The sequence below is a fragment of the Mesoplodon densirostris genome, chromosome 1 (genome assembly GCF_025265405.1).
Source record: "Mesoplodon densirostris isolate mMesDen1 chromosome 1, mMesDen1 primary haplotype, whole genome shotgun sequence".
NCBI lineage: Eukaryota > Metazoa > Chordata > Mammalia > Artiodactyla > Ziphiidae > Mesoplodon > Mesoplodon densirostris.
Window position 1 is genome coordinate 158,401,569 of NC_082661.1, and position 22,715 is coordinate 158,424,283.

The 22,715-nt window shown below is 38.5% G+C and overlaps 1 protein-coding gene across 1 annotated transcript in view; it reads left to right on the top strand.

Annotated features, from left to right (window-relative positions):
* The first annotated feature begins 7,959 nt into the window (after positions 1-7,959).
* ARAP2 (ArfGAP with RhoGAP domain, ankyrin repeat and PH domain 2) overlaps positions 7,960-22,715 on the top strand; it is a 191,989-nt gene continuing 177,233 nt past the window's right edge. Inside the window, exon 1 of the mRNA XM_060091555.1 lies at positions 7,960-8,867. Within this exon, the coding sequence (XP_059947538.1) occupies positions 7,960-8,867 (908 nt within the window). The remainder of the gene's footprint in view (positions 8,868-22,715) is intronic.

The window sequence follows — 22,715 nt, forward strand, 5'->3', positions numbered from 1 at the left end:
CTTGATATGCACATACAGCGATACCTGTTTCTCGTGACTATATTCTGTACAGAAACAAAGGTGGAATTCTGTAAGACCTGTAGCCTGAACTAACTAGCTCAGTGTATTATTTATATGGAACGCCCTAAGTTTTTAAGAGATTAGCTATTTCTCCACGTTAGTAACTTGAAGTCAGAGACACTTCTTTTAATCATCTATAGTGCCAGGTATCCTTTAGGGATAGCGGATTAGCTGTAAAGATTTGGACAAGTAAAAATTGTACCTGAGGTTTCTACCTTGGGTATCATTGTAGGATGTCCTAAGTCATCTTTCTTATCTACTGGTGCCACTCAGTCATTATGCCCAGCAAAAGAAATTTCTTACACATTTCTTGATTTCTCCCTAGGAGATAGTTCCACTCAATTGGGGACCACCGTTCTGGAATACAATAAACTTCCCTTGTTTTTAGAATGTGTAAGACTTGTATTGATGACACTGAAAAGTTTTGCTACTCATGTGGCAGCCTAATTTCTTTTATTTGGTACACATCTTCTAAGGTTCCTTTCAGTCCTGGGATCCTATGATTGTTAAGCCATTATTTTGACATATTTGCAGGCTTCTAAATACTATAAGGTTATGTTTATGATTTTAAAATGGTGTGCCATTTTAAAAAAATGGATTAAACTTATGAGTGAATTCAGTTGTACTATGCTACTTTTTACCTCCCATAAAATATTAAAATCAGGCAAAGGTGATTCCAAAAGTTGTCAGCACTGAATACTTAATGACTTTATGGTTTACTGGAGTGACCCAAGGTTTTCAGTTATTTCCTTTCCTAGTTCAACTAGGGAATATGATGAAATTATACTGGTAATGGGTGGGGGGATGGGTGGTGGGGAGTGATTTACTGTGGCGGTTTTTCATACTTGACGCATTTGGAGGGGGAGGGCTATCCCAACCCATAAATTTTTTTTTATTGAAATATAATGGATTTACAATATTAGTTTCAGTTGTACAACATAGTGATTCAATATTTTATAGATTATACTCCATTTAAAGTTATTACAATCTACTGGCTATGCTGTTCAATATATCCTTGTTGCTTATTTTATACATATATATTTGTTTGTATTTCTTAATCTCCAACCCCTATCTTGCCCCTCCTCGCTTCCCTCTCCTCACCACTAGTTTGTTCTCTATATCTGTGAATCTGTTTCTGTTTTGTTACATTCATTTTTTAGATTCCAAATATAAGTGATAACATAGAGTATTTGTCTTTCTCTGTCTTATTTCACTAAGCATAATATCTCTAGGTCCATCCACATTGTGGCAAATAACAGAATTTCATTCTTTTCTATGGCCGAACAACATTCCATTGTATTCTGTGTGTATATGTATCACATCTTCTTTGTTCATCATCTGTTAATGGACACTTAGGTTGCTTCCTTATCTTGGCTATTGTAAATAATGCTGCTGTGAACATTGGGGTGCATGTATCTTTTCAAATTAGTGTTTTAGTTTTTTTCTGATATATACCCAGGAGTGGAATTGCTGGATCATATGCTAGTTCTATTTTTAGTTTTTTGAGAAACCTCCATTCTATTTTCCACAGTGACTGCACCAATTACATTTCCACCAACAGTGTATGAGAGTTCCCTTTTCTCCACATCCTCGCCAACATTTGTTATTTGGGTTCTTTTTTTTTTTTTTCTTTTTGCGGTATGCGGGCCTCTCACTGTCGTGGCCTCTCCCGTTGCGGAGCACAGGCTCCGGACGCGCAGGCCCAGCGGCCATGGCTCACGGGCCCAGCCGCTCCGCGGCATATGGGATCCTCCCAGATCGGGGCACGAACCCGTATCCCCTGCATCGGCAGGCGGACTCTCAACCACTGCGCCACCAGGGAGGCCCTGGGTTCTTTTTGATCATAATCATTCTGATAGGTGTGAGGTGATATCTCATTGTGGTTTTGATTTGCATTTCTCTGATGATTAGCAATGTTGAGCATCTTTTCATGTTCCTGTTGGCCATCTGTATGTCTTCTTTGGTAAAATGTCTATTCAGTCTTCTTCCCACTTTTTAACTGAGTTGTCTGTTTTTTTAATATTAAGTTTGATATTGAATATGTGAGCTGTGACCTTATTGGCCATATCATTTGCAAATATTTTCTCCCATTCAGTAGGTTGTGTTTTTGTTTTGTGGATGGTTTCCTTTGCTGTGCAAAAGCTTAAGTTGGATGTAGTCCCATTTGTTTGTTTTTGCTTTTGTTTCATTTGCCTTGAAACAGATCCAAAAAAAAATATTGCTATGATTTATGTCAAAGAGTATTCTGCCTGTGTTCTTTTCAAGAGTTATATGGTTTCTGGTCTTACATTTAGGTCTTTAATCTATTTTGAGTTTATTTTTGTATATGGGGTGAAAAAATGTTGTAATTTCATTGATTTACATGAGACTTTCCAGTTTTCCCAGCACCACTTATTGAAGAAGAGACTGTCTTTCTTCCATTGTAAATGTTTGCCTCCTTTGTCATAGATTAATTGGCCATAAGTGTGTGGGTTTATTTCTGGGCTCTCTATTCTATTCCATTGGCCTGTATCCATTTTTCTGTCAGTCTCATGCTGTTTTGATTACTATAACTTTGTAGTATAGTCTGAAGTCAAAAAGTGTGATACCTCCAGCTTTGTTCATTTTTCTGAAGATTGCTTTGGGAATTTGAGTTTGCTTTTGTGGTTCCATGTGAACTTTAGGATTATTTGTTCTAGTTCTGCGAAAGATGACATGGGTATTTTGATAGGGGTTGCATTAAATCTGTATATTGTTTTGGGTAGTATGGCCATTTTCACAATATTCTTCCAATCCATGTGCACAGGATTTTTTTGTATCATCTTCATTTTCCTTCATCAGTGTTTTATAGTTCTCAGAGTATAGGTCTTTCGCCTTCTTGGTTAAGTTTATTCTTAGGTAATTTTTTCTTTTTGATGAATTTTTAAAAGTCCCAAAGGTGGTTTGGAATGCTTCCAGTTGTCCTACTGCCAACCTTCTCCTCTTCCCGATTTTTGATTTGAAGATCTCTTGTAGTGGTTAGATGGATTGGAGAAATCTGTATTTGAGTCCTGTTTCTGCTCCTTAGAAGCCTGGTGACCTAAATAGACAAAACTTTAAAACTTTGTGTACTTTCCACTTGTTATCTTAAATCATCTCAAAGCTGGGAAGGGGTCATTCAGCAAACATTTATTGAGCACCTTTTATGTGCCTGACAGTGTTCAAACTTAAGGCCTAGAGCAGTGAACAATAGACAAGATCCCTACCCTCTTGTAAAAGTCCACAGATGTCAGGTAGTGGCAAATGCCATGAAGACAGAGAAAGCAAGGGTAAGGAATACTGAGGCACAAGGCATGCTTGTATGCATAGGGGCATTAGGGAGGGCCTCTCTGAAGAGGACACATTTCAGCAGAGACCTACTCAAGTGATGGAGTGAGCCATGAACCATGGGTATATGTTGGAAAAATAGATTTGAAAGAGATGGAAGGGTGAAAGGTAGGGTCGTGAGGTGGGAATAAGATTGAACCCAGCTTAGTGGTGATTGAGTGATGGGGGTCAGGGGGCAGTCAGGGGAAGCCAGGGAGATGAAGTTGGGAAGTTGCAGGGAGTGGCTTTCGTTATAAAGTGAATCATTCTGGCTGCTGTACTGAGAACATGCTGCTTGTGGGGGCAGGGGGCCAGGACAGAATCTGGGATATCAGTCAGGAGGCTGTTGCAGTGGTCTAAGATAGAGAAGATAGTGGCTTGGGCTAGGATGTGAGTAGGAGAGGTGGTGAGAAGCAGTTGTACCTTTAAGGTAGAGCTCAAGAAGATAATGGTTATTAAGAGATACTGAAAGCCAGGCATATAGCAGGTGCTCCTAAATGTTACTTCCCTTTTACTTATACTTTCTCTTGGAAATGGGTCAGGATAGCACAGGCAAATGTACATTCACATCTGTAATGCTGTTTATACGTTCTCTAAACATGTACTGCATATACATTATATACTATGTATAAACAAATAATTTGACTGGCATTTATTGGGCAGCCTATATGGGCTGGTCATCATCTTGGCAGATTTATTAGTTTATTATGGGATAAAAAAATAATTATAATGACAAATACTTGTTTAACATTTGTTGTGTGCCATGGGTGTTCTCGATGCTTTACAAAAGCTTTATGAAATAGGAACTATTATCACTCCTACTTTCCTGATGAGGAAACTGAGGCACAGAGAGGTTAAATACTGGGATTTGACCAAGATTGTCCAGCTCCAAAATCCTGGCTTTTGCACTGCACTACCCCACTTCTATAGGTTACTATGGAATGAATAGAATGTGATTAAATGCTGAGAAGTAAATGTGGTAGGAACACAGAGAAGAGAGTATTTCTTGTTCACTAGAGACCTTGTGAAGGAAATAGCATTTGAGTTAGACTTCAAAGAATGGGAAAGATTTCAACTGTGGGAAGATAATGGCTTAGTGAGGAAAATAATTATAATGAGGGAAGTGAATATGTACTAAACACTCACCGGGGACTAAGCACCATTTTAACACTTAAGGTGGATTATCTCATTTAATCTTCACCAGCACTCACGTACCTTTGAGCATTTCCATTTTATGGGTAAGGAAACAGACACATACACAGGTGCCTATGAAAGTGGAGGAGGGTGGGACTTGAGTATGACTCCAGACTCCTGGGCTGTGTTTGGAAGGGCATCCATCCTAAGTGGGGGAGTGATGGGCTTAGGCTCAGGTATGAGGAATTGAAAACCGAACCAAATTTTGTTGTGCATCCCAGTCATCTTTGGAATGTGTTACAAATATAGATTCTTGGGCGTGTTATCATCAGTTGTTGCTGTACAGCAGATTCACTGACCGGTACCTGGAGAGCCACAAACTTAAGAGCATGGTATGAGTGCCCAGTGCCCAAGTGGAGGTCAAAACATGGAGGACTTTGATTTCATGTTAAGGAGTTTGCACCTGGTAGACTTTTATGGTTAGGCGTGCCCATCTATTTGCATCTGGTGACGTGCCTGGGAGCTTGAAGCCTCTGAAGTGGATCTGTGAACACCCTTGGGTGGTCAGACTGTTAAATAGTCAGATGATTGGAGGATGCAGCCGACACAAAAGTGCAGAGAGGATTGTAAGGCCTGTGGCAGGGAGCTTCTCTGGGTCACGAAAAGGAATCCGGTTCATTAGCCCTATTCAGCATGTCCACTGATAACAGAGAGAGGTGGTTTTGCTTAGAACATTTGGTATATCCATCCCTGAGTCAGCCACTCAGGAAGTTTATGTGTAAGAGACAAAAAGGACTTGTGTATGAAAAGACAAAGGCTCCCACATGCACACACACCCCCAAAAAAATTCACAAAATGGGCTTCCAAACCACTGCTACCATCCTTCCCGGCCGGTCTCCCATCTCTTAAACATGTCCCAAGCACTTTGCAAATTTCTAGCAACCTAGTTAGAGATGTATATGGAGAAGGGAGTGATTCATTCTATTTCAAGGGGTTGATGGGAAGCCTTCAGAGAGGAAGTAATACCTGCCTACTCAGAATTTTAAATAGTGCCGAGGATTTTGCAAAATGTGTAGATTTGCAAGCAGTTGAAGCATATGCAAAAGGTATGGGACCATCTAACAGTTTGCTGCCTGGGGGAAATAATAATTAACAATAATGTGCTAAAGTCAGTGATGTGGCACAGGTTAAACCTGAGCCTGAAGTTAGTACATGGGAACACCCACCTTGCAGGAAATGTATATGAGGTACGGTATCTGGAGCATCATTACCGTTTACATCAATAGTAGCTGCTGCTGTTTTTATTGTTAGACTGAGACCAGACTGTCGTATGGCACCCCAAGGAGCTTAGACTGTCTTGTTCAGATGTGGAGTGACAGGCCAAATGTGGATTTTCAGTAGTTCAGTGGTACATGGAGACCGGGCTGAGGGGTTTGTTGGGATGGTTGCAGTGATTCAGGCAGGAGATGTAATGAGGGTCTGAACTGTGTTGAGGAGGGTGGGAGGAGTGTATCAGTTCACGGGTGTTTTTTCACAGTTCTGGAGGCTGGGGAGTCCGAGATAAAAGTTTCAGCCGATTTAGCTATAACTATTTCCATTTTGTGATGGGCAAACAAAATTAGCTAATACGTTTTTTTTAAACAAAATAATTTTGTGAACAAGAATAATATATCTGAGAATTAGGCTTGTACGTGGTGTTGAGGTTTAACTTTCTACTTTTTTTTCCATGACATTTTGTCATTTTCAGTGTGACAGAGGGATACCTGTTTGACAAAGGCATTTCCTGCCTTTCATCTCTTGTTTGTACTTTTATTTCTCTGTTTCTGCAGTGCTGCCTGAATACGATATGTGTTTTCCCTTTTTTCGTATACTCACTTGACAATGTTGGCTGATGTTTTTGAATAGTTAAAGCAAGAGGGAAGAGATATGGGAACCTATGTATATGTATAACTGATTCACTTTGTTATAAAGCAGAAACTAACACACCATTGTAAAGCAATTATACTCCAATAAAGATGTAAAAAAAAAAATACACCCGGGAATATTTAAAAAAAAAAAAAAGAGCTTATGAACATGTAACACATAGAGACTCTGAGTTATGTCTTTTGAAGAGCTACTTTGAGATGTGATTTCCAGAAATATTGCATCTGTGCTTGCTCAGATAAATATACCTTGTTTGGTTGTGTCTCATTTTATTACTTCAGTGTATGGTTGTTGTGCATATTCTGTATTTTTTTTCTTTTTCCTGATGCATAATATACAGACATTTTTGCATACCATACATTTTTACAAACTGAATGGAGCCATGTAACCAGCACCTGATAAATCAACTTTTTAAAAAATTAATGCTGTTTATGAGAAAAATGAACCTATGTGTATATGCTGTGTATAAAGGAAAATGTGACCTTCAAACTTTTTCCTTTCATATTAACTTCCTGTTATCTACTGTACAGTTGCTCAGCTAGTCTTATCTTATATAACAATATTTACATACAATGCTGCTGCAATTTTGAAGTGAAAATTATTAACCTGAGAAGTATGTTCTAACTGTGCTTTTGGAGAGAGTCTTTGAAGAAGGTGTACTAAAGGGGGAGTTCTTCATATCTAGTTAGGTACTATTAAGAAAAATTATCTAAAATTTGGAAATCAAAAGAATGTACAGCATGTTCCCTCAATGCCTTGTTGGGGGGTATTGTTTAACAGGCTCACCTCAGGGATATTTAATTCTAATTCTTGTGCTTCACTTTCCATTTACTATTTGGTTAGAGCCCTGGACTGAGAAGTTACCTGTTAGCTTATAGATTTTTGTCTAGTAGAAAGATATCTCCAAAGGTTATGGTTTTATTGCCCTGTAGGGCACTAACCAGTTTTTTTTAATCTAACCTACCCATTTTATTCTAGCACTGAGAAAAAAAAAAAAAAAGCTTTTTCTGATGGACTGTGTAAATATGTTCCACAAATGCTCTTGGAACTAGCCCTACTACCTTACTGGTTCCCTCATTAATTAGTGAATGAATTGTTTTGGATACATGTTCATTTTATATTTGAGAATCATTTTTTTTACCTTTTTGAAAATCATCATTTGATACTACCATAGCATTTCTGTCCTGTCCCTTCACACTCTACCTAGGAATTGACTTTCTAGGGCATACAAAGTAATGCACAAAGATTCCAAACTCTCAGCGAGCACAAGTAATGATCCTCATTTCTATTGTTTTTCTTCAGAGAACGTTTATAATGTGAAACTAGTTTTAATACCCAAAATGTCCTAATAAATTGATTTTCTTTTTTTCTAGGCTTAAGTACCTAAAGCATTCACTGTGCAGAAAATAACATTTTGAGATAAGTGATAGAGGAAAATTCAATACAGAAGTGCACCCTCTTGTGTGTGTATTGCATTGTACTGCTTCTATCGCATTGCCTAGTAATGAAGCCACCATTATGTCCTCAGTCAGTGAAGTGAATGTTGACATCAAAGATTTCCTAATGAGCATTAATTTGGAGCAGTACCTCTTACGCTTCCGCGAATTTGGTTTTAATAATGTAAGGGACTGTGCAGAAATAAATGACAGTGTGCTCCTCAAAGTTGGAATATCACCTACAGGACACCGGAGGAGGATACTTAAACAGTTACAGATAATCCTGTCAAAAATGCAAGATATCTCAATATATGCAAATGTTCATAAAACAAAGAAGAATCATGAGACTTCAGAGGATCACCATGCTCCATCTTCTGCTCAGAATACCTGCCTAGAACTTTCAGATTCACACAGTGTTCAGACACCCAGCCCAACGCAGTTGGAGACTGTTACAGAAAGTCTTGATCAAAATGAAGTTAGTGTGGAAAATAGCCAGTCTGTTAAATCAGATAATAAGCTGACTCTTCCTACATACAACTTTCCCATTCCGGAAGAAGAACCACACCTGAATTCAGATTCTTTTCAAGATTCTTTATTTGGTAGTGAAATTACTGATGTAGAATCTTTGACTGCACAAAAGACTGTCGACTGTACAACCGAAGAAGAACAAACAAAAAAAGTTGATTTGATCTCAGAAAATGTGAGCAAGCTTCCTAGTGCAGACCCTGAATTCCTTTCTTCCCCTGACTGTTCAGTATCAGAAGCAAATTCTGGAAATGGAACTCATGGTTTATTAGAAAGCTCACCACCATCCCCATTCTTTCAATTTCAAGGAGAAATGGTTGTAAATGATTTGTATGTTCCGTCTTCGCCAGTCCTAACACCTATGAGAAGTCGTAGCAAGTTGGTTTCAAGACCATCTCGATCTTTTCTGCTAAGACATCGGCCTGTACCAGAGATTCCAGGGTCAGCAAAAGGAATTTCAGGGAGGTAAGAATTTTTATGATAAGTTGTGTGTATTCAATTTGGGGGAATTTAGTTATTTTTTAACAATTTTATTTTCAGTGTTCATTTCTAAATTTAACCCATTCAACCAACCTTTTCTTTCTTCTGAAATTTTTTGTCATGCCATCTCTCTTGTACACCACTGCCCAGATTCTGTTTCCAACTTATAACTTCCTGGGACTCCTCAGCTTTCTCCTATTTAATTGGGGGACTTCATTTCCCCTAATTCTGCCTGGACATTCTTTCCTGTACCTTCCTCCATGCCTGGTATTATATTCTTCCATGAGTGCACTTTATATTTGAATTGCTGACTCTATCTCCCCACTAGGTTATGTGTTTTTTGGCAGGGGCCATGTTCCTAATGACTGTATCTCTACTACCTGACACAATTGGCACGAATTAATTATTCATCACGCATCTAGTGAGCACTTGCTTGGTACTGGTCACGGCACTAGATGAGGAGGAGGTAGAGAGAAAAAAAGGGGCTTGAGTGTAGTGTAGAAAACATGTAAAAAGTAGTAGCAGTACAATATGAGACCACTTCAGCTGGAGACCAGAACTCTAAAGAGGGGGCCTACCGGCCTGTTGGGTCATTGGTACCCTGAGGTAACTGTGGAGTCTAAGAGGAGCTGACTTATAGCAAGGAGAGCTTTCAACCATTTCTCAAAGTTACACCTAAGATGTGGTTTCTTCAGGGTTGTGGTGGGATTTTTTTTTTTTTTTAATTCACTAAAAGCTAACACTTGTCTCTTGGGAGTCATGAGGTTGTTTAAGTTCAACTCTTACTGCTATGGCACTAAATGCAATTACAGATTCCTGTAAACAGGCTCTAGGCTGGCATTTCTTCAAGGTTCTCATTCCCCCTTTGTCTCCCTGTGTATCCACTCTGTCCCTGGTGCTGGGTCTTGGTTGTATTTACAAGAGAAAAATATGGAAATTTAGTATATGCAAGAGAAAACATGGTAATTTACAAGACCATGTTAAGTACCTCCCATTAGAGTGTAAACTCTTTGAGGGCAGAGGCCCTAATTAATTTGTCTTTATCGTGGCACCCCTGGTGCCAATGACAACATTGAGTATTTACTGGGAAATCAGTTGGCAGTATCATTTATTAAACACCTAGAAGCTGGTTTGGTTTATAATTTTCTATGGGTTATCTAATTCTCACATTGGCCCTCTGAAATAGGTATGACTCCTCCATTTTCTTATGAGGTAACTGAGCCTTTGGTTAATTTTTCTAGGATCACATGGGTAGTGAACTGGGATTTCATTCCAGTGCATCTGACTCTATAACACACTTTCTTAACCACTCATTTAGTAAATATTCTTAAAAGTGTTGATTGCATATATAAGAAATGGAGTATTTCTTAGGAAAGTAGAAGATCACCAATTTTTGTATGACACCATAGCTTTAGCATATTTTGCTAATTTTAAACAATTAAAAGAAAGTAAATGAGAAGGGTCTGCTATGTCTTTGCGGGAACAGAATCCTTTTGTGAGCCATAAGGATAACTTCAGATAAGAAACATTTGGTTCAAGTTTTAAATAAGTTGTGCTACTTTTCATAAATTTTTGAGAATCTTTTGATGTTCATTTACTTCTAAGTGTAAGCTTTGCACCATGTGAAAGACTTGTTATTCACATTGTGACTGAGTCTTTGAAAATGAGAATTAAAATAATGTTGAAATTAGCAGTAAAGAGCTTAGCAGGAGCCTCATCATAGCACTGCCAGAGAACCCATTGTCACCTCTCTTTTCTTCTTTGATTATGGCAGTAAATGGTAACTAGGCATTTCTGGTGATCAAATTATAAAATGAGAAAGTAAATTAAATTATTTTCAGACTTCACTGTCTGTTCTTCTTTGTGGTCTTTGCCTGAACTGCAAACAGTAATTGCAAACTAATTACAGTGTTATGACTTTTATAAAATGAAACCACGGCTTATATAATCTGAGATCCTCTCTAATCAAATAACATCTAAACGATATTTAGTACATTTCTTGCTGTACCATATAAATATATTTCTTTGTGGTCAGTGATTTGGACATAATTTCTTTACTCCTTAAAGGTTTCATATAAGTGTTGACAGGAACATGATGCTGGATGTGTATTCCTGATGTGTGAGGTGCTTTGTTTCTATCTCCCGGACATGTACCCTCACACCACCACCCCCACCCCACCCCCCCGCCCCCCCGCCAATTTATCTGATGCAATTAACTTGCCAGTCAAATGGGTTATCTTTGTCCTTGCCTTGAGCTTCTTCCCTGAATTCCTGTCTGCTCCTTTTGGGAAGGCTGGGCTGGGTGGGGCTATGCTGGACACTGGACCTCAGGATCTCTTTTTTTAAGTCCTGTCTTTGGAGGGCCAGGTCAGATCTAGGCTTGAAGAGCCAGCTTCTTCCTTCTCAGCTCATCTGGAGGTCTCCCACAGAGGTCTCCAAGCAGAAAGCAAGTCTCACCAGCTGCCCTTCCCTGGGAGTCATAGGTGTGTCTTGTGATCCTTCCAGCAGGATCCTCCTTAGTGCTCAAAGCAGGAAGGAACAGGTATCTTTAGCTACTGAAGAGGTACCTGTCTTATCTTCCTCCCTGGTTTAATGATTTTCATCCATCTTTCATGTAACTGTTTTATCCTTGGCACAGTCAAAGCCCTGTCTTTTAGGTGTCATGCCTTTGAATGCTTGGGGGGAAGGAAAAATAAGGAAACAGCAGTAAAGGGGAGGAGGGTGGTATGCAAGGCTGCACTGTGACTGGAGTATCTGTTATAACTTGTTATAAGACTAAGGTACTATAGTGACTGTTTGAGGACTTTTCAAAAATTTGAATTCTAAACCTGAAGTCTCCAGCCTCCTGTGAACTTTTTATTAAAAGTAAAAATCTTAGATATTTTTCTCTAGATGTATTAATACATAGATATTAAAAATGGATGCAACTATTTTAGTCTTTAATGGTGAAATACATGTGAACCAAAAACGTACAGAAAAATGGTAAGTAATTGTTTGCTACATTGAATTAGAAAAATACAGAAACTCATCCTATCCTTTCCATGTTCAAAGAAAACTTTACATTTCATGTTATAGCAGAACAATGCTTAGCATTCTAAAATTCAGACTTTTTCCTTTAAAATGACTTCTTATAAAATGGGTTGATTATTTCAATATTTGCAGATTTTGACTTGAATATCTAAATAATGAATCAAAATTAATAGTTAACCGTTTGATTTATTGTTAGAGGATAAAGGTATCTGTGTGATCCTTTTTACAAGTGAAAAGACATTAACGTATGTACCCTTTATTCATAATTTGAAAAGCCCTTCTTTGAAAAAATATATTTTGAACTGAAGCTTCTGCTTGTTGATGAAAAAAGTTTCACGATAAAGATGTAGACTTTTGTGCTGTAATCCTTCTGTAATTATTTATTCTTATCCTAAGGATATTTTTTTGTAACTTTGTAGATTGAGACTTAATTATCTGTGCATTATATATACATTTCATATTCGTAGTCTGTGCTGTAATTAATGCACTCTTGTGTTTTCCGAATTCAGATTTGTGTGGGGTTTTTTTGTTTGTTTGTTTTGTTTTGTTTTTGTTTTTGTTTTGTTTTGAGGTATGTGAGCCTCTCACTGCTGTGGCCTCTCCCGCTGCGGAGCACAGGCTCCGGACCCGCAGGCTCAGCAGTCATGGCCCATGGGCCCAGTCGCCCCGCGGCACGCGGGATCCTCCCGGACCGGGGCACAAACCCGCATCCCCCGCAACGGCAGGCGGACTCCCATCCACTGTGCCACCAGGGAAGCCCCAGATTTGTGTGTTTTAGTTAGACATTATGTAACCTCAAGGCAGTTTCAACTGCCGCCTAATGATTGTGGTGTTTTTCTTTTGAATTCAATACTATAATGACCCGTAGTTCGTCTGTTATGAATTGTAAGAATTGCATTTTTTAAAAACAAACATTCTGTGTAATGATAAGCACGGCTGCCTTGCTTAAGTAATAGGTAAGTGTAGATCATAAAGAGAGATCTTTAATGTTAATTAACATTTATGCCTCTGCTTTTCTTGGCAATTTTAGTGATTACAAAATATGTGAACACATAACATATGTAGGCATGTTGAAGATTCACTTTGATAATCAGAGTTATTTTTTTGCAACTTGGTGTTGCCTTTAATATTATTTTTGAGATTTGTTCACATCCATGCATGTATTTTAGCAATAATTGCTGTATAGTATTTTATTAAATGATGGAAAACACAGTTTATTCCCCTACTAGGTCACTGACTATTTTTTTTTCACTATTACAAATGAAGAGTTCTCATACTTTTAAGGACTTTAAGAAACAATTGTGCATATTCAGTGTACCAGAAAGACCAACCATTCTTTTCACTAATAAAAAAAAATAACAGTTGGCTCATTCTACCTGAGTGTTTACATTGTGTAGGGCACACACCTTATGCTCTTTAAAAACATCATCTCATTAATCCTCATAATATTCATAGGCAGCAGACCCTTTTTTTATTCCCCTTCAATAAATGAGGAAAAATAGGCTCAGGGCTGTTGGGTAACTTGACCAAGATCACCAAAGCATAATAACAAAAAATGATAATAGCTACTGCTTTTCTTAATGGGTTTTAAATTTTTGCTAATCAACCATGCTTTATATTTCAAATTTAAAAGCAATCGCAGTTTTTAGGATAACTGATGGAGAAATAATAGGACAGAAAGAGGGAGAAAGGAACGAACGTGGGCTTTGCACTCAAGACGGAATTGACCTTGAATGTTGGTTTTGTCTCCTATTAGCTGTGTGCCTTGGGCTGGGAGAACCTCCTTTCCTTATTGGTAGGATTAGGACACTAAGTCCTACCTCAGTGGGCTATTAGGAGGATGAAATATGAGATGTAGATATATAAACCCCTAACAAAATGTTTTGGGCAGTGCCCCTGTCCAGGAAGATCCCACATGCCGCGGAGTGGCTGGGCCCGTGAGCCATGGCCGCTGAGCCTGTGCGTCTGGAGCATGTGCTCCACAACGGGAGAGGCCACAACAGTGAGAGGCCCGCATCAAAAAAAGAAAAAAATTAAAAAAATAAAAATAAAAAAAATAAAATAGCTTGTGATAATTTATTCATAGATAAATGAGAATATAAATTGCTAATCACCAGTTTTCAAAACAGCTTGTTTCCTGTATTGACCTAATTTTCATCTACAGTAGATCAAATGAACTTGGTTGATAGATTTGGTAATTGCTTGCAGGTGGATATTGAATAGAGCTATCAATAAAAATAATTGCAAACTTTTTTCTTTACATTTATCAGACTAAAATTAAAACCAACAAAATATGCTTTAAAAATACCACTAATGGATGTACTTAAAATAATTCAAAAATCTTTTTTTTGTTAATTTACTTTTTTTTTTTTTTTTTTGCGGTATGTGGGCCTCTCACTGTTGTGGCCTCTCCCATTGCGGAGCACAGGCTCTGGACGTGCAGGCTCAGCGGCCATGGCTGACGGGCCCAGCCGCTCCACAGCATGTGGGATCCTCCCGGACTGGGGCATGAACCCATGTCCCCTGCATCGGCAGGCGGACTGTCAACCACTGCACCACCAGGGAGGCCCTACATTTTTTTTTTTTTTAGTAAGTTAATGTTGAGTTTTTTATTAAGCATGGTGGCTTAGAAAAGGGCTTATGGAGCTAGACTGCCTGAGTTTGAATCCCAGGTAGTTACTTATGAGCTGTGTGACTGTGGAAAAGTAAGTTAACTGCTTTCTGTGCAATTTTCTTCTTAAAAAATGCAGATAATGATAGTTCTTACTTCTTTGTGTGTTTGTGACTACACACGCACACACACACACATATGACTGTGTGTGTATTTATAAAATTTTGAGACCTGTGTCTGACATATAGTAAATGCTTAATAAGAATTAGCTCTATATATTATTAGCACATTACCAAAGTTGTAGAAAATTTGAATGCTGCTCTACTCAGGGGTTCAGATTATTAATATGTATTTGTGTCAGTTACATATAAATTTGAGGAAATGATTATAGCCATATAACAGTGTTAAGAATCTGGAGGTAATGCACAAATAAAGGGTGAATTATTTTGCAACCCTTTGGTAAACTTGTGTGCCCTCCCCAGCCAAAGACAACTTCTATCCTGACTTTAAATAATGATGATTACTCTCATGATTTTAAAAATGTTTTACATCTTAAGTATGTCCTAAACAATATACTGTCGTTATTTTTTTTAACATCTTTATTTGAGTATAATTGCTTTACAATGGTGTGTTAGTTTCTGCTTTATAACAAAGTGAATCAGCTATACATATACATATATCCCCATATCTCTTCCCTCTTGCATCTCCCTCCCTCCCATCCTCCCTATCACACCACTCTAGGTGGTCGCAAAGCACTGAGCTGATCTCGGTATTTGTTTTTCCCTTTCTGACTTACCTCACTCTGTATGACAGACTCTAGGTCCATCCACCTCACTACAGATAACTCAATTTCATTTCTTTTTATGGCTGAGTAATATTCCATTGTATATATGTGCCACATCTTCTTTATCCATTCATCTGTCAATGGACGCTTAGGTTGCTTCCATGTCCTGGCTATTGTAAATAGAGCTGCAATGAATATTGTGCTACATGACTCTTTTAAATTATGGTTTTCTCAGGGTATATGCCAAGTAGTGAGATTGCTAGGTCATATGGCAGTTCTGTTTTTAGTATTTTAAGGAACCTCCATACTGTTCTCCATATTGGCTGTATCAATTTACATTCCCACCAACAGTGCAAGAGGTTTCCCTTTTCTCCACACCCTGTCCAGAATTTATTGTTTCTAGATTTTTTGACGATGGCCATTCTGACTGATGTGAGATGATATCTCTTTGTAGTTTTGATTTGCATTTCTCTAATGATTAATGAAGTTGAGCATGCTTTCATGTGTTTCTTGGCAATCTGTATATCTTCTTTGGAGAAATGTCTATTTAAGTCTTCTGCCCATTTTTGGATTGGGTTGTTTGTTGTTTTGAAATTGAGCTGCATGAGCTGCTTATAAAATTTTGGAGATTAATCCCTTGTGAGTTGCTTCATTTGCAAATATTTTCTCCCATTCTGAAGGCTGTCTTTTCATCTTCTTTATGGCTTCCCTTGCTGTGCAAAAGCTTTTAAGTTTCATTAGGTCCCATTTGTTTATTTTTATTTTTATTTCCATTTCTCTAGGAGGTGGGTCAAAAAGAATCTTGCTGTGATTTATGTCATAGAGTGTTCAGCCTATGTTTTCCTCTAAGAGTTTGATAGTGTCTGGCCTTACATTTAGGTCTTTAATCCATTTTGAGTTTATTTTTGTGTATGGTGTTAGGAAGTATTCTAATTTCATTCTTTTACATGTAACTGTCCAGTTTTCCCAGCACCACTTATTGAAGAGGCTGTCTTTTCTCCATTGTGTATTCTTGCCTCCTTTATCAAAGATAAGGTGACCATATTTGCTTGGGTTTATTTCTGGGCTTTCTATCCTGTTCCATTGATCTATATTTCTGTTTTTGTGCCAGTACCGTACTGTCTTGATTACTGTAGTTTTGTAGTATAGTCTGAGGTCAGGTAGCTTGATTCCCCAACTCCATTTCTCTTTTTCAAGACTGCTTTGACTATTCGGGGTCTTTTGGGTTTCCATACAAATTGTGAAATTTTTTGTTCTAGTTCTGTGAAAAATGCCAGTTGTAGTTTGATAGGGATTGCATTGAATCTGTAGATTGCTTTGGGTTGTAGAGTCATTTTCAAAATGTTTATTCTTCGAATCCAAGAACATGGTATATCTCTCCATCTATTTGTATCATTTTTAATTACTTTCATCAGTGTCTTATAATTTTCTGCATACAGGTCTTTTGTCTCCTTAGGTAGGTTCATTTGTAGATATTTTATTCTTTTCGTTGCAATGGTAAATGGGAGTGTTTTCTTAATTTCACTTTCAGATTTTTCATCATTAGTATATAGGAATGCAAGAGATTTCTGTGCATTAAATTTGTATGCTGCTACTTTACCAAATTCATTGATTAGCTCTAGTAGTTTTTTGTAGCATCTTTAGAATTCCCTGTGTATAGTATCATGTCATCTGCAAACAGTGACAACTTTACTTCTTCGTTTCCGATTTGGATTCCTTTTATTTCTTTTTCTTCTCTGATTGCTGCAGCTAAAACTTCCAAAACTGTGTTGAATAATAGTGGTACAAGTGGGCAATCTTGTTTTTTCCTGATCTTAGTGGAAATGATTTCAGTGTTTCACCATTGAGGACGATGTTGGCTGTGGGTTTGTCATATGTGGCCTTTATTATTATGTTGAGGTAAGTTCCCTCTATGCCTACTTTCTGGAGGGTTTTTATCATAAATGGGTGTTGAATTTGTTGAAAGCTTTCTCTGCTGCGATTGAAATGATCATGTGAGTTTTCTCCTACAGTTTGTTAATATGGTGTATCACATTGATTGATTTGAGTATATTGAAGAATCCTTGCATTCCTGGGGTAAACACCAGTTGATCATGGTGTTTGATCCTTTTAATGTGCTCTTGGATTCTGTTTGTTAATATTTTGTTTAGGATTTTTGCATCTATGTTCATCAGTGATATTGGCCTTTAGTTTTCTTTCTTTGTGACATCTTTGTTTGGTTTTGGTATCAGGGTGATGGTGGCCTCGTAGAATGAGTTTGGGAGTGTTCCTCCCTCTGCTATATTTTGGAAGAATTTGAGGAGGATAGGTGTTAACTCTTCTCTAAATGTTTGATAGAATTCACCTCTGAAGCTATCTGATCTTGGGCTTTTGTTTATTGGAAGATTTTTAATCACAGTTTCAATTTCAGTGCTTGTGATTGGTCTGTTCATATTTTCTATTTCTTCCTGGTTCAGTCTCGGAAGGTTGCGTGTTTCTAAGAATTTGTCCACTTCTTCAAGTTTGTCCATTTTATTGGCATATAGTTACCTGTAGCCATCTCTCATGATCCTTTGTATTTCCGCAGTGTCAGTTGTTACTTCTCCTTTTTCATTTCTAATTCTATTGATTTGAGTCTTCTTTCTTTTTTTCTTGATAAGACTGGCTAATGGTTTATCAGTTTTGTTTACCTTCTCAAAGAACCATCTTTTAGTTTTATTGATCTTTGCTATTCTTTTCTTTATTTCTTTTCCTTTTACCTCTGATCTGATCTTTATGATTACTTTCCTTCTGCTAACTTTGGGGTTTTCTTGTACTTCTTTCTCTAATTGTGTTAGGTGTAAGTTTGGGCTGTTTATTTGAGATGTTTCTTGTTTCTTAAGGTAGGATTGTATTGCTCTAAACTTCCCTCTTAGAACTGCTTTTGCTGCATCCCTTATGTTTTGGGCCGTCGTGTTTTCATTGTCATTTGTTTCTATGTGTTTTTTGATATTCTCTTTGATTTCTTCAGTGATCTCTTGGTTATTAAGTAATGTATTGTTTAGCCTCCATGTGTTTGTATTTTTTACAGATTTTTTCCTGCAATTTATATCTAGTCTCATAGTGTTGTGGTCAGAACAGATACTTGATACGATTTCAATTTTCTTAAATTTACCAAGGCTTGATTTGTGACCCAAGATATGATCTATCCTGGAGAATGTTCCATGAGCATTTTAGAAGAATGTGTATTCTGTTGTTTTTGGATGGAATGTCCTATAAATATCAATTAAGTCCATCTTGTTTAATATGTCATTTAGAGCTTGTGTTACCTTATTTATTTTTATTTTGGATGATCTGTCCGTTGGTGAAAGTGGGGTGTTAAAGTCCCCTACTATGAGTGTGTTACTGTCAATTTCCCCTTTTATGGCTGTTAGTATTTCCCTTATGTATTGAGGTGCTCCTATGTTGGGTGCATAAACATTTACAATTCTTATATCTTCTTCTTGGATTGATCTCTTGATCATTATGTAGTGTCCTTCTTTGTCTCTTGTAATAGTCTTTGTTTTAAAGTCTATTTTGTCTGATGTGAGAAGTGCTACTCCAGCTTTCTTTCCATTTCCATTTGCATGGAATGTCTTTTTCCATACCCTCACTCTCAGTCTGTATGTGTCCCTGGGTCTGAAGTGGGTCTCTTGTAGACAGCATATATATGGGTTTCATTTTTGTCTCCATTCAGCCAGTCTATGTCTTTTGGTTGCAGCGTTTAATCAATTTACGTTTAAGGTAATTATCAGTATTTATGTTCCTGTTACCATTTTCTTAATTGTTTTGGGTTTGTTATTTTAGGTCTTTTCCTTCTCTTGTGTTTCCTCCCTAGAGAAGTTCCTTTAGCATTTGTTGTAAAGCTAGTTTGGTGGTGCTGAATTGTCTTAGCTTTGCTTGTCTGTAAACATTGTAATTCCTGCGTCAAATCTGAATGAGAGCCTTGCTGGGTAGAGTAATCTTGGTTGTAGGTTTTTCCCTTTTATCACTTTTTAAATATATCCTGCCACTCCCTTCTGGCTTGCAGAGTTTTTGCTGAAAGATCAGCTGTTAACCTTATGGGGTTTCCTTTATGTGTTATTTGTTGTTTTTCCCTTGCTGCTTTTAATATTTTTTCTTTGTATTTAATTTTTGTTAGTTGATCAATATGTGTCTTGGTGTTTTTCTCCTTGAATTTATCCTGTATGGGACTCTCTATGCTTCCTGGACTTGACTATTTCCTTTCCCATATTAGGGAAGTTTTCAACTATAATCTCTTCAAATATTTTCTCAGTCCCTTTCTTTTTCTCTTCTTCTCCTGGGACCTCTATATTACAAATGGTTGTGCATTTAATATTGTCCCAGAAGTCTCTGAGACTGTCCTCAATTCTTTTCATTCTTTTTTCTTTATTCTGCTCTACAGTAGTTATTTCCACTATTTTATCTTCCACGTCACTTATCCGTTCTTCTGCCTCAGTTATTCTGCTACTGATCCTTTCTAGAGATTTTTTAATTTCATTTTTTGTGTTGTTCATCATTGTTTGTTTGCTCTTTAGTTCTTCTAGGTCTGTATTAAATGTTTCTTGTGTTTTCTCCATTCTATTTCCAAGATTTGGATCATCTTTTCTATCATTATTCTGAATTCTTTTTCAGGTAGACTGTGTATTTCCTCTTCATTTGTTAGGTCTGGTGGGTTTTTACCTTGCTTCTTCATCTGCTGTGTATTTCTGTGTCTTCTCATTGTGTTTTACTTACTGTATTTGGGGTGTCCTTTTCGCAGGCTGCTGGTTCATAGTTCCTGTTGTTTTTTGTGTCTGCCCCAACTGGCTAAGATTGGTTCAGTGGTTTTTATAGGCTTCCTGTTAGATGGGACTAGTGCCTGTGTTTTGGTGGATGAGGCTGGTTCTTGTCTTTCTAGTGCGCAGGTCCACACCTGGTAGTGTGTTTTGGGGTGTCTGTGACCTTATTATAATTTTCGGCAGCCTCTCTGCTAATGGGTGGGGTTGTGTTCCTGTCTTGGTAGTTGTCTGGCTTAGGGTGTCCAGCACTGTAGCTTGCTGGTAGTTGAATGGAGCTGGGTGTTGACATTGAGATGGAGATCTCTGGGAGATTTTCACCATTTGATATTACATGGAGCTGGGAGGTCTCTGGTGGACCAACATCCTGAAATTGGCTCTCCCACCTCAGAGGCATAGCCCTGATGCCTGGCTGAAACACCAACAGCCTGTTATCCACACAGCTCAGCATAATAGGGAGAAAAGAAGAAAGAAAAAGATAAAATGAGATGAAATGAAATTTAATGAAATAAAATAACGTTTTTAAAATAAAAAATAGTTATTAAAATTTTTTTAAAGTAATAAAGAAAGAAAGAAGAGCGCAACCAAACCAAAAAACAAATCCATCAATGATAAGAAGCACTAAAATCTATACTAAAGAAAAGAAAAAATAACAGACAAAAAGAACCCTAGGACAACAGATAAAAGCAAAGCTATACAGACAAAATCACTCACAGAAGCATACACATACACACTCAGAAAAAGATAAAAAGGGAAAAAAATATATATATATCATTGCTCCCAAAGTTCCACCTCCTCGATTTGGGATGATTTGTTGCCTATCTAGGTATGCAGGGTACATCAAATTGATTGTGGATGTTTACTCTGCTGCTCCTGAGGCTGCTGGGAGAGATTTCCGTTTCTCTTCTTTGTTCCTACAGCCCCTGGGGTTCAGCTTTGCATTTGGCCCCACCTCTGCATGTAGGTCGCCTGAGGGCGTCTGTTCTTTACTCAGACAGGACGGGGTTAAAGGAGCAGCTATTCGGGGGCTCTGGCTCACTCAGGCCGGGGGGAGGCCAGGGTATGGAATGCTGGGCAAGCCTGTGGGGACAGAGGCCAGCATGACGTTGTGGCAGCCTGAGGTGTGCCGTGTATTCTCCCGGGGAAGTTGTCCCTGGATCACGGGACACTGGCAGTCGCGGGCTGCACAGGCTCCCAGGAGGGGAGGTGTGGAGAGTGGCCTGTGCTTGCACACAGGCTTCTTGTTGGCTGCAACAGCAGCCTTAGCATCTCATGCCCGTCTGTGGGTTCTGCGCTGATAGCCATGGCTCGCGCCTGTCTCTGGAGCTCCTTTAAGTGGCACTCTTAATCCCCTCTCCTTGCGCACCCCTAAACAAAGTGGCAAGAAAAAGTGTCTTGCCTCTTCGGCAGCTCCAGACCTTTTCCCGACTCCCTCCCAGCTAGCTGTGGCACACTACCCCTCTTTAGGCTCTGTTCATGCAGCCAACCCCAGTCCTCTCCCTGGGATCCTACCGAAGCCCAAGCCTCAGATCCCCACCCCCACCCGCCCCCGGGGGTGGTGAGCAGAGAAGCCTCTCGGGCTGGTGAGTGCTGGTCGGCACCGATCCTCTGTGCGGGAATCTCTCCACTTTGCCCTCCGCACCCCTGTTGCTGTGCTCTCCTCCGCGATTCCGAAGCTTCCCCCCTCTGCCACCTGCAGTCTCCACCCGCAAAGGGTCTTCCTAGTGTATGGAAACCTTTCCTCCTTCACAGCTCCCTCCCACTGGCGCAGGTCCCATCCCTATTCTTTTGTCTCTGTTTTTTCTTTTTTCTTTTGCCCTACCCAGGTACGTGGGGAGTTTCTTGCCTTTTGGGAGGTCTTAGGTCTTCTGCCGGCATTCAGTAGATGTTCTGTAGGGGTTGTTCCATGTGTAGATGTATTTCTGATGTAGTTGTGGGGAGGAAGGTGATCTCCACGTCTTACTCTTGCGCCATCTTGAATCCCCTCTCTATACTGTAGTTTTGACTGTCTTATGGATTTAAAAATGCAGCCGTATAGTAAGTCTTTTAGTTAAGTTCATTTTTCTTAACTTTGAGACTTAATCTATGTTGGTACCTATGGTTGTAGACTGTTCATTTTCACTACTGTATAATATGTCACCGTATAGATATATCATGATATCCATTCTACTGTTATAGTTCACATTCTCCACATCTAGTATTTTACATGTAAATGATACATGTGTACACACATGTGTAAACCAGCTTTATTTATATCTAACTTATATGTAAGAAAAAAGACTGATGTTAAATAGACAGGTTGATGAGTTTTGACAAATATATACACCCATGTGACCACAATCAAGATATAGAACATTTCTATCATCCCTCAAAAATCGCCTTTGCACATTGGCAGTAAATATCCTATCACCTGCATTGGGGAACCACTGATTTCACTGAATTACTTTTGCCTATTCTAGAATTTCATATAAATGGAATCATACAGCAAGTAACGTTTTGTGTCTGATATCTTTTATTCAACCTGATGTTTATGAGATGCATCCATGTGGCTGCATGTCAGTTTGTTGTTTTGTCTGTTGAATGTTATTCTTTTGTGTGATTCTTCCACAGCTTCATTAACTTTTTTATGTTGA